The 15,190-nt window shown below is 37.2% G+C and overlaps 1 protein-coding gene across 1 annotated transcript in view; it reads left to right on the forward strand.

Annotated features, from left to right (window-relative positions):
- The window catches only part of ppil2 (peptidylprolyl isomerase (cyclophilin)-like 2), a 286,701-nt gene that overhangs the window by 136,224 nt on the left and 135,287 nt on the right, over positions 1-15,190 (forward strand). The window contains exons 13-14 of the mRNA XM_059983207.1: positions 5,234-5,323; positions 12,595-12,628. Coding sequence (XP_059839190.1) covers positions 5,234-5,323; positions 12,595-12,628 — 124 coding nt within the window. The remainder of the gene's footprint in view (positions 1-5,233; positions 5,324-12,594; positions 12,629-15,190) is intronic.

Here is a 15,190-nt window from a genome sequence, read left to right on the forward strand (position 1 = left end):
CTTGATCTTTTTCCACAGGATAGTGTTCAGAGACCTCTTTATGCAACCAAAAGTCTTATGATTTTTTGAAACTCAGTTTCAGCTGTAAATCATTTTGGAGCAAGATTAGTTCTTCCATCCTTGCTGTTGGTTCTTCATTACAAGTGTTCAGGAATGGATCTATTACCCAATCTAGAAATTGGATCGAGAGACAATCCTGAAATCTCTCTGTTATATCTTTATGCAGATTACCCAGATGGGCACAGTATACTTAAAGATCACCATCTGGTACTCTTCTTTCTCTTTCAACTTAGGTTCAGAAATTGGAAAAGGATGCAACGGCTAAAGTTGCTCTTAAATAAAGATAACTTGGACTGGAATGTGAGACGACTAATTTGTCTTTGATAAGATTCGCATCATTTACTTGTAATTGAAGACTGATTTAATTAAACTTTGCAAATAACTCTGACAAATAAGCAGTGCCATACCTAATATTTTTGTGTTGATTATTGAATGAAGCAGTTGGGTCTTCAAAGAATTTTATCAATTATGAAGCCTGTAATCCCTCAGCAGCTCCCCTTGTTACCGAGCATTCTCCACTGTCCCTTTATCTTTATTGCTCCTTTGGAAACTCCCACCACCCTGGGGGATGTTCTCACACACTTTGGAGCCACTGCCCTAGCCCATACTTTTCCCTTGGCCAGCATGTTAAAACAGCAAAATATTAGTATTTTTGAAATTTGGCAATGCCATTATCATTATTGTAAAAGTTCAAAGTAAATTCAAAAGTTCAAAATATGTATATGTCACCATATACTACCTTGAGATTCAATTCCTTGCAGGCATTCTCATCAAAACAAAGAAATACAATAGAATTTTTAAAAACTACGCACAAAGTCGGACAAACAAAAAAAGACACTGTGTAAATACAAAAAAACTTATAATAATAATATAAGTAAATAATATTGAGAACATGAGTTGTAGAGGCCCTGAAAGTGAGCCGATAGGTTATATTCAATGATCAGTTCAGTGGTGAGGTGAGTGAAGTTATCCATGCTGGTTCAGGAGCCTGATGGTTGAAGGGTAACCTAGTGGTGTGGGACCGAAGACCCCAGTAGAGGAATGTATTGTAGAGGAAGAGTCTGTATCTGAGGTAGAACTGAACAGCCACCTTTAAATAGAAGAGTCGACGGAGTAAAGGTGCAGTAAATAATGAAACTGGATAGGCCAAATACATAAAGAAGATCTATTAAAGATTTCCTAAATTCTGGACAGGTTACAGCATATTGGAGAGTGACACTTCCTGAAAAGTGAGATAAAACAGGGAACCAGAGTACCTCTGGAGCAAACGACTAGAACCCATCATTCATCTCTAACAAGGCCATTAGAAAATTCTGATTTAATGAGGCTGAGTTGACATGCTTTATGAAGGAAAAAATATGTTTGACAAAGCTAATAGTCTTTGAGAGTGTGATAACGAGTGCAGCTGAAAGGGAATTTTATTCTCAATGTCGGAATACTTCAGGGATTATTTAACAGAAAGAAAACAATAACAATAAACAGGTCATTTTCAGGCTGTCCTTTACTTAGTGTTCAGTATCTCTGCGTCAGTATTAACGATTTATAATATTGACTGATGAATTTGTCAATAATATAAAGTTCTGTAGCAAACAGACCTGGAAGAATGATGAATCTGCAATGGAATATTGACAAGTAAGCAAACAAGAAAGGGGCATCTGGAATATAATATTGGAAAATGTGAGGTTATTGAATATGGTAAGAAGAATTGAAAAATAGAATACTTATTAAATGATGAGAAATTGGTAAATATTGGTCTCCTGAGGTATCTGTAAATACTTGTTTATGAGATTTGGAAAATATATGGGGGTATCAAAGCAATTAGGAATGCAAACAGAATGCCTTGCTTTACAGTGTATTGGAATATAAAAGCTCAGCTTGGTGAGACCTAATACTATATGTACTTTTGACCTCCATGCCTTGGAATGAGTACAGTGCGGTTTAAATAAATTAATTCTTGATCTGAGGGTGTTGTCCTTTGAAGCAAATTTAAATAAGAATGCCAGGTAATGGAATGCTGAGCAGTGACTTCAGTGAGGTGTAGGAGATTCTGAAAGGGATTGATAGGGTAGACAGCTGCAGAGTCCAAGACTAGTAAATAAGGGGCGAGCTATTTTTAAGCTAGATGAGAAATTAATTTCCTCAAAGGGTTATAAATCTTTGAACATCCATACACTGGACTTCAGGATATCAGTCTTTGAATATGTAAAAAGGCAAGATTGTTGTAGTTCTGGATGCTCAAGGGAAATGTGAATGAGGTGTGGTGCCAGCTCTGATCCTGTTAAATGGTGAATCAGGCTTCTGGTGCTAAATAGCCAAGTTCACAAATAAGGATTAATATATGGCTTACTGCTCTTGTTGAGATAGCTTAGTCATATGGTTTTGGATGCACAGACTATGATATTAAGGAAGGTGCAAAAGTAAAATATTGTTCAAAAGAGTAATAAACTTCAGGAGTCACAGAACCAAGTAGATGAAATAGATCATGGAAAGATATGGAGTGATGAGCTAGTGAACCAAAATTACAACGGATAGTGTGAATTAAATGGGATAATTTTAAAGAGGGTGCTGTTTTAAAGGCTACAGATATTAAAAATATTTAAGGATTTTGCTGCAATAGGTTAAACAGTACAACTTCAGTGGCAAAAAAGTTGGTGGTAAGAAGACAGGAGTTTAAGGCAGTGAGCCAAAATCCACTCAGCACCTCTTTATTCAGTACACCTGCACACTTCATCAATGCAAATACTTCATCAGTCAATCACATAGCAACTCAAGATTTAATATTAATATTATTTAATGTAATTTCCAGTACACATATGTAAAGGAGAATGAAATAATTGTTAATCTGGATCTGCTGCATCACAAAAAAATACACAGTAAGATAAGGAACACAAAAATAATTTTTAAAAATTCAATAAATAGAAATATGTAAACTAGCTTATAGTTTTATTATTTTTTATTATTATTTATTATTTTTTATGCTCGATGCATAAAAGCATGCAGGCATGGTCAAGAGATTCATTCCAAGATTCAGGCCAAGCATCAGAATGGGGAAGAAATGTGATCAAAGCTTAATGATTGTTGAGTTTCTCAGAAACTGCTTATCTCAGATCTTCACCCACAGGTCTCTACCATTTACAGAGAATAGTGTGAAAAACAAAAAAACATATGGTGAGCGGCCGTTCTATGGGTGAAAATACCTTGTTAATGAGAGAGGTCAGGAAAATGGCCAGACTGATTCAAACTGACAGTGTGCAGAAGAGCATCTCTGAACACACATGTTGAACCTTGAATTGGATGGGCTAGACCAGCAGAAAATCAAGAAAATACTCTCAGTGACCACTTTATTAGGTACAGATGATATACACTGAGTGCACATAGATAACATGAGGAAAAACTATGTTGAAACTTGAACGCAGATCTGAAAATTAGTAATAGCTGGTCCAATAACAATGATCAAAATAGAACTAAAAGAAGAAAATGCAGAGTTTTAGGGAAAAGAATGACTATCAGACTAATAAGATTGATCAAAGGGCAGATATGATGAGCTAATAGGCCATTAACTAACTATTCTATTTGTGATGATGAGAAGGACCCAGTTCAGTAGCTAGAAAATGACATGACACAAATATCATACAATGATAATTTGACAGTGAAAAATCCATGTTTCATATATGTGGGCAATAACCTGTTATTAATCACATGGTATATGAAACATTTTTTTGAAAATCTTGCAGATGAAAATAAATCAGTGAAGCAATCCTTGAATGCTTGATAATAGATGAAAGTTGTTAAATTTCTGAACAGCAGTAATTTTGATAGAGCTACCTGTTTGCCATGAAAATGCTGTAATAGCTTTTATATATTTCCATAGCAGTTACTGCTTGGTTTCTTGGCTCTGTTTTTATTTAAATGGAATTTTCCAAAGCATTCATATCCATGTGCTAATAATATTGCTTGCTGACTAAGTTACAGCAGCAGTCGTTTACAGCTTGTGCCAAATCATATTTTTTTCTGGTAATGTTCCTCGAAGGAATTCAGTCAGCTATCCATTGAAGCCCCAGTTCCTGAGCAGAGTGAAAAATAATACTGCATTGCTCACATATAGATCCCATTCCTCTTAAAAGGATGTATTCTGTTTTTTGAAGCATCGGGGATCTGAATTAGTAAGAATTTTAAATTTTCAACAATTTAAACATAGGATATTCTGCAGTAATGGATATCTGGACTAACACAACATGGTGGAGGGACTCAGCAGGTTCCTCAGCATCTATGGAAAGGACGTTTCAGGTCGAGTGCCTTCATCAGGACTGGCATGGAAGGGGGAGGGAGCCAGAATAAGAATGTGGGGGGATAGGGAAGGAGTACAATCTAGAAGGTGATAGGTAAAGCCAGGTGGTGGGGGGAAGGTGGGGGGAGGGTGGATGCAGTGAGAATCAGGGAGTTGAAGAAGAAATCTGATAGGAGAGAAGAGTGGACCATGGGAGACAGGGAAGGAGGAGGGGCACCAAAGGAGGTGATGGGCAGGAGAAGCTTAAAGAAGGGATAATCTCAAAATGTTATTTGCTCATTAATTCAATAATTACTACACAATAGCCAAGACATTCTCATCAACTGAGTTTACTTTGGTGAAAGAAACAAGAAAGCTGAACTAGTTACTCCTATCTATTTATTCCCCATTTCTTAAGAATATGTATACTTTCAGCATTTTTATTGAAAAGCCACAAATAGCTCAAGAACAATGTGTATTCCTGTTTTGTTAAAGACATTTTTTGTAGATGTTGGCTTGGGACAAGAGTCTGACTAATTCTTCCAGAGAATTTTGAAGATTTTGTGGAGGCAACATTGGTGATATCTTTGCATTGACTTGATGTTCCTGCTGCAGATACTCCAGGTCTCAGTGGCAAATATTGGATAAAGATCACTGCTACCCAGTTAGCCAGGAGTTTTATGTAGATCTTATACAAAGTTAGATTACTTTATAACAGGAAATGATTTGTACATGTCACCTTTTATTCCATGCTGAACTAAACTGCAAAAAAATTCCACAATTATATTCCTGATTATTCAAATATCCACTTGCCAAAGTACCACAAATAAAGTTCTGCAGTTGGTGGATACAGGTAAAATTAATACAGGAAAATATAATTGTCTTTTCTCTGTTTGAATTTCATAGACTCCAAAGACATGCGAAAATTTCATCAAATTGTGCAAAAAAGGATATTATGATGGAACAAAATTTCACCGATCTATACGGAACTTCATGGTGAGTCTATTGCTTAATGCTTTTGAAATGCGTCCTGTGCTATGGTACTTGCAGTTCACACCAATTAAAGGTGGAAATTCAAGATACAAACTTGATTTTCTAGGAATTACTGATGTCAATAAAAGAACAGGCCCTTTTTTACAGTTTGATAGAGTTCATCTATAAAATCCATTTTGCATTAGGAATTTCCTAAGAGTGCTTAAGCTTTCAACCTACTGTGGCACTTTATGTAGTCTATTGAAATGTATTACATTTACCGAGCTTCAAGTCATATGCGACACCTTTTAGCTCAAATAAAATCCTAAAATAATCATGTTATTAAGCATAGATAGCTATGAATGTAATATATAAATATTTTTCTATGTAATTATGTAATCCTCTTGCTTTTACTTAAAAGGTATGGGTGTTCATTTACAGCTTGAAAATGAAATTAATTCTGTACTGATCTTCGTTTTAACTTGTATAAAAAACAGCTTTTTTGATAAGCACCGAAGTAGCTGCCCTTTGATGACTTCCTGCAAAATTATTCAAAGGTCTGAGAATATATTTGGTGCTCACTAGCCTTATTTCCCGAGGAGCACAATTGTGTCATAAAAAACTACTTGCAGTTTTGCTCAGTTAACCATACGGTAACTTGCACTCGAATTGGTAGCATATCGCATGCATTTGAAAAGTGTTTCATTTAAATTACCACATTTAAACAAATTGTTGCCAAGGCATATGGAGTATTATCTGCATCTCACCTGTATTGTAGTTTAGTTGAAATTGTTTACACTGTGATACTGGACATTAAATCTTTAGATATGGCCATGCCAGCATTACTAATGCCCAACAGCAATCAATGTTGGCAAACTGATCTCAACTGCACAATGAGAATTGTGTGAGTGGGTATCCTTGTGGGCAGCAGCTGTCATTGCTCCTGTGCATATCCTAATGGCCTCGTTATTTTGCATACTTCAAAAACGCTAACCTAAAAACAGAATTAAAGAGTTTTTAACCTTTCAGTAATTTGTAGGTTCTTGGCATTTTTCCCTTTTTTCCCCAATGACTGCAAAATCTCATAGTCTGGATTGACCAGTTACATATCAATAGTAAGTTCATTAGAACATTAAGCTGTAATTTAACTAATCTATCAACATCTCATTTTTTAAAATCCAGTTTTTGAATTGTATTGCTTATTTTTAGCCATTCAGTTTAATTAAATCTTTTTAAAATGAGTTTCTAATCTTTGCAGCATTCAGACAGAAGGAGCAAAGAGGCTGAGTCTAAGACAACATTCCTGGTTGCCTTAGACTTCTCAGCCTCTAAACAGCCTCTAAAGCCTCTAACCTCTGAATCTTTCCTGTTTCACAGTACACCCAAGTGACAATTCCTGCCTTAGACATACATTAATATATTATAAATGAGTGTACTTAAGACTGTAATATAAATTATAAAGCATTGTTGAATGCCACTAGGGTAACACGTTGGTCTGTCTTTAAATATGAATTTCAGTGATGTGTATGAAATAACAGAGAATAGTTGTTAGTATTGAATTTGAAGCAAAAATGTTCTGCTGGATGATTTCACTCACGAAGTCCAGAACATAGCTCTCATCAGATGTGATTATGATACAGTATATTGTAGTTGTTAAGTTGAACAATCCATCTCCCGTGGGAGAGAGAAAATAATACCTTATGGCAATTTATGAAAAGATACATGACATTGCTATCAAATTCTTTGGGTCAATCTGTCAAGTTATAACAAATCATTAACACTTGATACAGGTATTAGCTTGTAATGGAAAATCTTTTCAATTGCTGTCACATAATCTAAATGTTGAATCCCTCATGAGCACGGTTGCACTTTATTGGACAACAAAAATACAGGACATAGCAACTACAGCAATTAAACATTTTAATATAATTTCTTGGTGTTTGAATCGTATATGCTATTTCAATTTTAAATAAGGTACATTTATTACCATATTAATAATGAAGAAATATAAATAGACTAATCATAGTCGGACAGGTTAACTATTTCCACCTGAGCTTCCTGAGTTCATGAATAGCTTTTAAATTTTGAATGTCAAACTATTTGCCGCCTCTCTTCTATCCATTATAATCCTATCTCCTATTTCTTCCACTGTTTATTTCCTTTTATGAAAACAGTTATGGGGTACTTATTCAGTTTCTCAGCCTTCTGCCTCCATGAAATTTTGCCCATGATCATTATGACCATGATTCCTATTTTACTGCTTGCCAAGAATTGTTCTTTGCCACTCTGCCATTGTGCTCTTCGATGTCTTCACTGCCTGGTGACTAACTGTATTCTACTTGTCTTGGATATATGTCTGGAGCTGTGAAAATCCACCATCAATTATCAAGTGTTTTTGTAACCAGATTTAGTTTTCTGCCCAGCTGATCTATCCCATCTTGTTATATAAACAACATAATAGTTGGACAGTTTCAGCTGGAATCTTTCTTTGCCTGTTTCCATTAAGTGTAATATTTTATTGAATAATATTACCTAGATTCTTTCCCAATTAAATTATCACCTTTTGCTTTACTTTATTGTCCACATAGAGGTTCAGTATCCCTTTATTCAAAGCTGGGTTAGAAATATTTTGCATCAAGAACTACGTCATCTTCATTGCTATTTGTTTCAACTTCAAAGTTCATACTAGAATAATTATGGTCCCCACTAACTAGTTTTGAATGTCTCTGATATGTGCTGCCACACATTGGCTCCTCTAACTCTATCAATATTTTCATTTTTAATAACATCTAGAAAGGTAAAAACTTGCTTTCTGTTCCTGGACTTTGAACCATCCATTATTACATTGACATCAGATCATCACTGCTACACAGCTCACCAATGCTTTTGATCCCTGACATATCCATGTTGAATATCTTGCAATATCTTTTTTCTGACTTGAGAACGCCAAATGTTGAATATCTAATTCTCCACCAGCTATCGGAGGTTAAAGTACAATCAATAAAGGTACAAGTTCACAAACTATGACTACTAAATGGTCACAATAGATAAGTTAAAATTTGAAGTGTTCATCTTGTCTTCAACTGAATTCACATATCCATTGTTTTGCAGAGTTCAGTGAGTGAACATGTAGCATAAATTTTTGCCTAACGGTTCCTGTATTCTTAACTTCTGAATTTTCCTCCAGTAACCAATTGAAATTATCTCTATAATTGGATGTGCATAATTTTGATAGCCTTTGTCATATTCTTTTCTAAACACACATTTCTCTATTGAAACTTGCTTTCTGCCAGTTTCACCACTGGTATTTAGGGCAGCAATAATGGTCCTCCATCTTCGGCGGCATTCAAGACTTCTCTCATTGTGTCAGTAGCTTCCTCTCGGTTTTCACTACTGTCAGCCTTGAAAGTCTTGGGTGAAAACTCAGGAATACTGTCGCACTCAGATGTAGAAGGATTCTTCATTGCAGTTTCTGTAACAGTTTTGCTTTACTAGTCAGAGATGCTAGCCTGAGATGAATCTCTGAACCCAGAGGACAACTTCTCTGTCGAAAATTAGCCCAAATTGTCTGATGTGTTTTAAAGATTGTGTTGGAGTTTGCATTCTCTTGCACCTAGTTGGTAAACTCGATAGCCATCACCATGTAAAGTTACAAAGACTGGAAATAGTGTGGAAGTTTTTAAGAGTTTTAAAACATCTGAGTGTTGTACATTTTGCAGTACATTCTGGTTAATTGTGACACATCGGCACCTGTATATTTTGGCTCCATTAAGCAACTATCTTCAAAAAGGTGTAAATAAAAAGGCAAACAGAGCCAAGAAATACATATTAGAAACTAATACACTGTTTTATAGTACTGTAAAACAGTGTGATGGAAGAATTCATCCACTTTGTGCTCTTTTGACTGTAAATAAACAAAATCAGCACAAACATCTAATGCAGGTAATCTAGTGCATCTAGTACAATGATGTCGACGATTGCATCCTCCAAATCATCATTTTCATTGTAGCATTCAAGACGATTGTCGATACCTTCAAATTCTTCATCGTTTCTAACTTGCTGAAGTAGTATTCAACAAGTTAGAAACAAGAAACCAGTGAAATAATTTCATTTTCACTCCTGGCTGTTTCTGGCATCTCCAAGCCTGAATGCTTAAAATCAGTGAGCAAACCTGTTTATTACTCAGCAACTATCAGTAACAAAAGTCACTGCTTTTTGAACACAATCACGAATGTGATGCTATTTTAAAAAAACTGCTTTCTCTAAGCATGGCGCAGTGCCTAACAGTCACACACAAGAGCACACGAGTGTTCGGCGGCTGTCGCCTGCCCCGATTAAGTGGCATAGTATCCCAAATAAAGTAAGGGAATCCCGGCCATTTTCTGAATGAGAAACAGTTGACGCAAATAAGTGGCTACCCCGATTAACCAATGGCCCAATTAACCAAAATCCGCTGTATTTAGTTTTTATTTGGCCTGCTACCTCCCTCTGTCACTGGATCCCCAACTTCCTGACCAACAGAGCACAATTAGTAAGGTTAGGCAGCAACACCTCCACCACAATTATTCTCCACACTGGTGCTCCACAATGGCATGCCGTCGGAGTTCCCCCCCCCCCCCATTCTACTTGTACACTCATTAATGCATGTCCAGACTTAGCTCTAACTCCATCTACAAATTTATAGTTGATAGATATCATTGTAGTGGGCCACATCAAATAACAATCTAGAGTACAGGAGAGAGATAAGGAACTTAGTAACATGATGTCATGACTATAACCTTCCCCTCAATGTAAACGAAGCAGAAGTGCAAAGTATTGACCTCAGGAAAAGGGTGCTATGTTTTCTTCTGCCTCAATCAACAGTATTGAGGTTGAGAGCTTAAGCTTTCTAATATTAAACATCATTAATAGCCTGATCTAACCATGTAGATAACATGGCAAAGAAGGCTCACCAATCCCTCTACTTTCTCAGGAAGCTAAACAAACTTATCATGTCCCTATTGAACCTTGCCATTTTTCAGTGCACCATAGGAAACTTCCTTTCTGGATATATAATGGCTTGATAAAGCAACTGCTCTGCATGTGACCACAAGGAACTGCAGAGAATTGTGGAGAGAGCTCAGCACATCATGGAAGCCAGCCTTCCCTTGGTGGACTCTGCCTATACTTCTCACTAACTCAGCAAAGTAACCAGATAATCAAAGACTTCACCCACCACAGATATTCTCTTTTTGCCCCTCTTCCATCAGGCAAAAGATACAAGAGCCAGAAAGTACATACTACCAGGCTCAAGGGCAGCTTCTAACCCCCCCCCCCCCCCCATTATCCCCTAGAACGATAGGATAGACTCTTAGCCCCACAATCTACTTGGTTATGATCTTGCACCTTATAGTTTACCTTCATTACACTTTCATACTTTATTCTACATTCTGTTATCGTTTTGACTTGTTCTACCTCAGTGCACTGTGTAATTATTTGATCTGTATGAACAGTTTCCACTGTATTTTTGTACATGTTTTAATAATAAACCTATTCCTGTTACAAATTCTGAAACCTTTAAGTTTTAATGGTTTCATTATACTATAGTGAAATTCCTTTCACTTATTGTGACGACTCCAGCAACTCTGCTCTGGTGCAATAATTGACCATTAATTGAGCCTGGATTTCTTTGAGCATGAATGCTTTGCACTGTACTGCTTTAACTCCCATCAGATAAAACACTCATCTTCCAACTCAATTGCTTTGCCCTATTTATTTGATGAAAATTCCCAGCTCCTGTGTTCCTTTATGGTTGTTGTGCTTCCTCCCAAATGATTCCATCTTTGCATCTGCCGCATCCAAATAGTCAATAATTACAATGTATGTTATTAGTCTCAATATAGAGCCCCATTCCTGCCCCCAAATAGATCTTCGATTTGTGATGACCACCTGCCTTTCACAGAGCTTTCAAAGTTTACAATAAGCTAAAAACTTTTCCATTGCCAGCAGCCTTCTACCTTATTTATACATAGAGTCATAGAGTTAATCAGTACAGAAATGGGCCCATCAGCCCAAATCGATCAAGTTGGCTTTATGACCTCGTTTGCCTCCTTCTTGTGAAAGTTCAAAGCAAAATTTATTATCAGAGTACATACATGTTACCACGTACAGCCGTGAGATTCTTTTTCCTGAAGGCATACTTAGCAAATCTACAGAACAGTAACTGTAAACAGGATTAATGAACAACAAATTGTGCAATTACAAATATAAATAAATAGCAATAACTAATGAGAGCATGAAATAACAAAATAAAGAGTCCTTAAAGTGAGACCATCGTTTGAGGGAACACCAGAAATAGAATGAGTGTAGTTATCCCCCTTTTTTTTAAGAACCTGATGGTTGAGGGATGGTAGCTGTTCTTGAACCCGGCGGTGCAAGTCCTGAGACACTTGTACATTCTACCTGATGGCAGCAGCGAATAAAGTGATAACCTGGGTGGTAAGGTCCTTTGATAATTTCTAACCATCACAAAAGTAGGGAAATAGTTAACTGCATAGAAAATAACATAACTTATTGAGGAAAATTGAAAGGATATCGGGAAGTACAAGGGATTAGAATGCATCTTTCAGAATGTAAGCACAGAAGTTTGAGTTTGAAAGACCATCCTCTTAACTGTTAAATTTTATGATTTAAAGTAAATAGCTCCTTTATGAAAACTGTGAGCTGTTTCTCGTGAACCAGCAATCTGAAATTGCAGCTGTATTACCACATCATCTGTTTGCACTGAAATATGAATCACCTAAAGAAATTGGAACTCATCCTGGAAAGAACTTGGCCTTCCTTCAACAATTCTGTCACCCCATACTTAGCGAGCACCAGTGGATCGACATACCTCAGCAAATTGATATGGTTTCTATACTCAATTTTGGATGAATTGCTTTCAGTTAACAGTCATCAGAGGAGATTCCTTCAGCAAGCCTTGTATTCCTTCACATTGAGTGGCTTCTTCTTTCTTTCTTTATTGCTCCTGAACATCCTCTGTCTGTTGCTCCTGTTTTTGGAAAATCTATCTATAGGTTCTCAGGCTGGTCACTTATATTAATGCCTTACTTTTATTACCTCTGCTTTCAAATCTCTCTTAGCTATTTTTTTTTTCCATTTCCCACACTGCCCAATATTTACAAAGTGTCCTGCAAAGCTATCTCAGGATTCCCCCCATTAATGAGGAATGCTGTGGAAAATTTATGGTATAAATGAACACACTATCAAAATACAAGTTGTTTCTATTACTATAGTACTATCTTTCTTTTTTCCAGATTCAAGGAGGTGACCCAACTGGTACAGGCACTGGTAAGACTTTGTCCACTTTTGAAATGGAGTTCATTTCAGCAAGACTCTTAATAAATAATGTATGTAGGAGGGAGAAGTAGCTGAGGATATTCTTCCTGCACGGATGTAGTCTACTGCTGCCTCTGTTTCCTGGTGCTCTAAATGTTGATAAAGGTTGGGTTTTGGAGTCATTACTAATCATCTGCACAATGCTCCAATGTTTATCAGTCGAGCAGAACTTGCTTTTGTGTTATTTTCACATGTTTTCTCTTGCTCTGTTCATGAAGTTGAAGCTCAGTGCAACATTTCAAATTGTAGATCCCAGCACAAATTATTGCATTTCCATATTTCCACCTTTGTTTTTCTTATGCAGTCGAGTTGGCATATGAGAGTTGCCATAAAACTCTTTGTTTTCATACAAATAAAGTATGGCAATTAGTCGATGCAATGGATTCTCAATATACACCTACCTCTGTGTAGAGGATAACTTATTAAATTTGATAAGTCAATAAAGACAAATTTGTTGTATTTCCTTTGTTCAGTTGAGAAATTGGATCAAAGAATATTGTATATTGCTTTCAATGGCTGATGTGTGAAGTACTGATTCTAGGCACAGACATTACCATCGGGAGTTGTCAGAGTTCCCACTAAGTGTGTCCTGACACCTTGTCACCTGTTTCGTCTTGTTGTGGAGCTGAATCGGGGAAGTTCAAAGTAAATTTACTATTGAAGTACTTACATATTACTATATCCTTCTTTGAGATTCATTTTCTTACGGGCATTTACAGGAAAAAAAGAATTGCAGTGAAATTTTACGAAAAACTATACATATCCAGACATAGACTGATGAACATGTGGAAAGGAAAGCAAACTGTGCAAAGAAAGTGGACTTTATTCCAGCAACTTCAACCATCAGTAAATAATTTTTGGAAGCAGAGATGTTTTGAGAGGACTTTCCTAATCTCCTAAATTAGGGAAATGTTTAATTGGAGTAAGGGGGAATATGAGGCTATCAGGCAGGAACTTGGAAGCATAAATTGGAAACATGTTCTCAGGGAAATGTACAGAAGAAATGTGGCAAATATTCAGGGGATATTTGCGTGGGGTTCTGACTAGGTATGTTCAGATGAGACATGGAAAGGATGGTAGGGTACAAGATCTGTGATGTACAAAGGCTGTTGGAAATCTAGTCAAGAAGAAAAAAAGAGCTTACAAAAGCTTAAAAAAAACTAGGTAATGATAGGAATCCAGAAGATAATAAGTCTAGCAGGAAGGAGCTTAAGATTGAAACTAGGAGAGCCAGAAGGGGCCATGAGAAGGCTTTGGCGGACAGGATTAAGGAAAACCACAAGGCATTCTACAAATATGTGAAGAGCAAGAGGATAAGATGTAAGAGAATAGGACAAGTCAAGAGTGACAGTGGAAAAGTGTGTATGGAACCAGAGGAAATAGCGGAGGAGCTTAATGAGTACTTTGCTTCAGTATTCACTATGGAAAAGGATCTTGGCGATTGTAGGGATGGCTTGCAGTGGACTGAAAAGCTTGAGCATGTAGATATTAAGGAAGAGGGTGTGCTGGAGCTTTTGGAAAACATCAAGTTGGATAAGTCACCAGGACAGGACAGGATGTACCCCGGGCTACTGTGGGAAATGAGGGAGGAGACTGCTGAGCCTCTGGCAATAATCTGTGCATCATCAATGAGGACAGGAGAGGTTCCAGAGGATTGGAGGGTTGCGGATGTTGTTCCCTTATTCAAGAAAGGGAGTAGCGATAGCCCAGTAAATTATAGGCTAGTGAATCTTACTTCAGTGGTTGGTAAGTTGATGGAGAAGACCCTGAGAGGCAGGGTTTATGAACATTTGGAGGCATAATATGACTAGGAATATTCAGCATGGCTTTGTCAAAGGCAGGTCGTGCCTTATGAGCCTGATTGAAATTTTTGAGGATGTGACTAAACACATTGATGAAGGTAGACTAAACACATTGATGAAGGTAGAGGCGTAGATGTAGTGCATATGGATTTTAGCATGGGATCCAAGGGGACATTGCTTTGTGGATCCAGAACTGGCTTGGCCACCAAAGGCAAAGAGTGGTTGTAGATGGGTCATATTCTGCATGGAGACCTGTGACCAGTGATGTGCCTCAGGGATCTGTTCAGGGACCCCTACTCTTTGTGATTTTTATAAATGACCTGGATGAGGAAGTGGAGGGATGGGTTAGTAAATTTGCTGATGACACAAAGGCTGGGGTGTTGTGGATAGTGTGGAGAGCTGTCAGAGGTTACAACGGGACATTGATATGATGCAAAACTGTGCTGAGAAATGTCAGATGGAGTTCATTTTGGTAGGTCAAATAGGATGGCAGAATATAGTATTAATGGTAAGACTCTTGGCAGTGTGGAGAATCAGAGGGATTTTGGGGCCTGAGTCCATAGGGCACTCAAAGCTGCTACAGAGGTTGACTGTGATTAAGAAGGCGTATGGTGTATTGTCCTTCATTAATCGTTGGATTGAGCTTAGGAGCCGAGAGGTAATGTTGCAGCTGTACAGAACCCTAGTCAGACCCCACTTGGAGTACTGTGCT

The sequence above is a fragment of the Hypanus sabinus genome, chromosome 10, assembly GCF_030144855.1.
Source record: "Hypanus sabinus isolate sHypSab1 chromosome 10, sHypSab1.hap1, whole genome shotgun sequence".
NCBI classification, from domain to species: domain Eukaryota; kingdom Metazoa; phylum Chordata; class Chondrichthyes; order Myliobatiformes; family Dasyatidae; genus Hypanus; species Hypanus sabinus.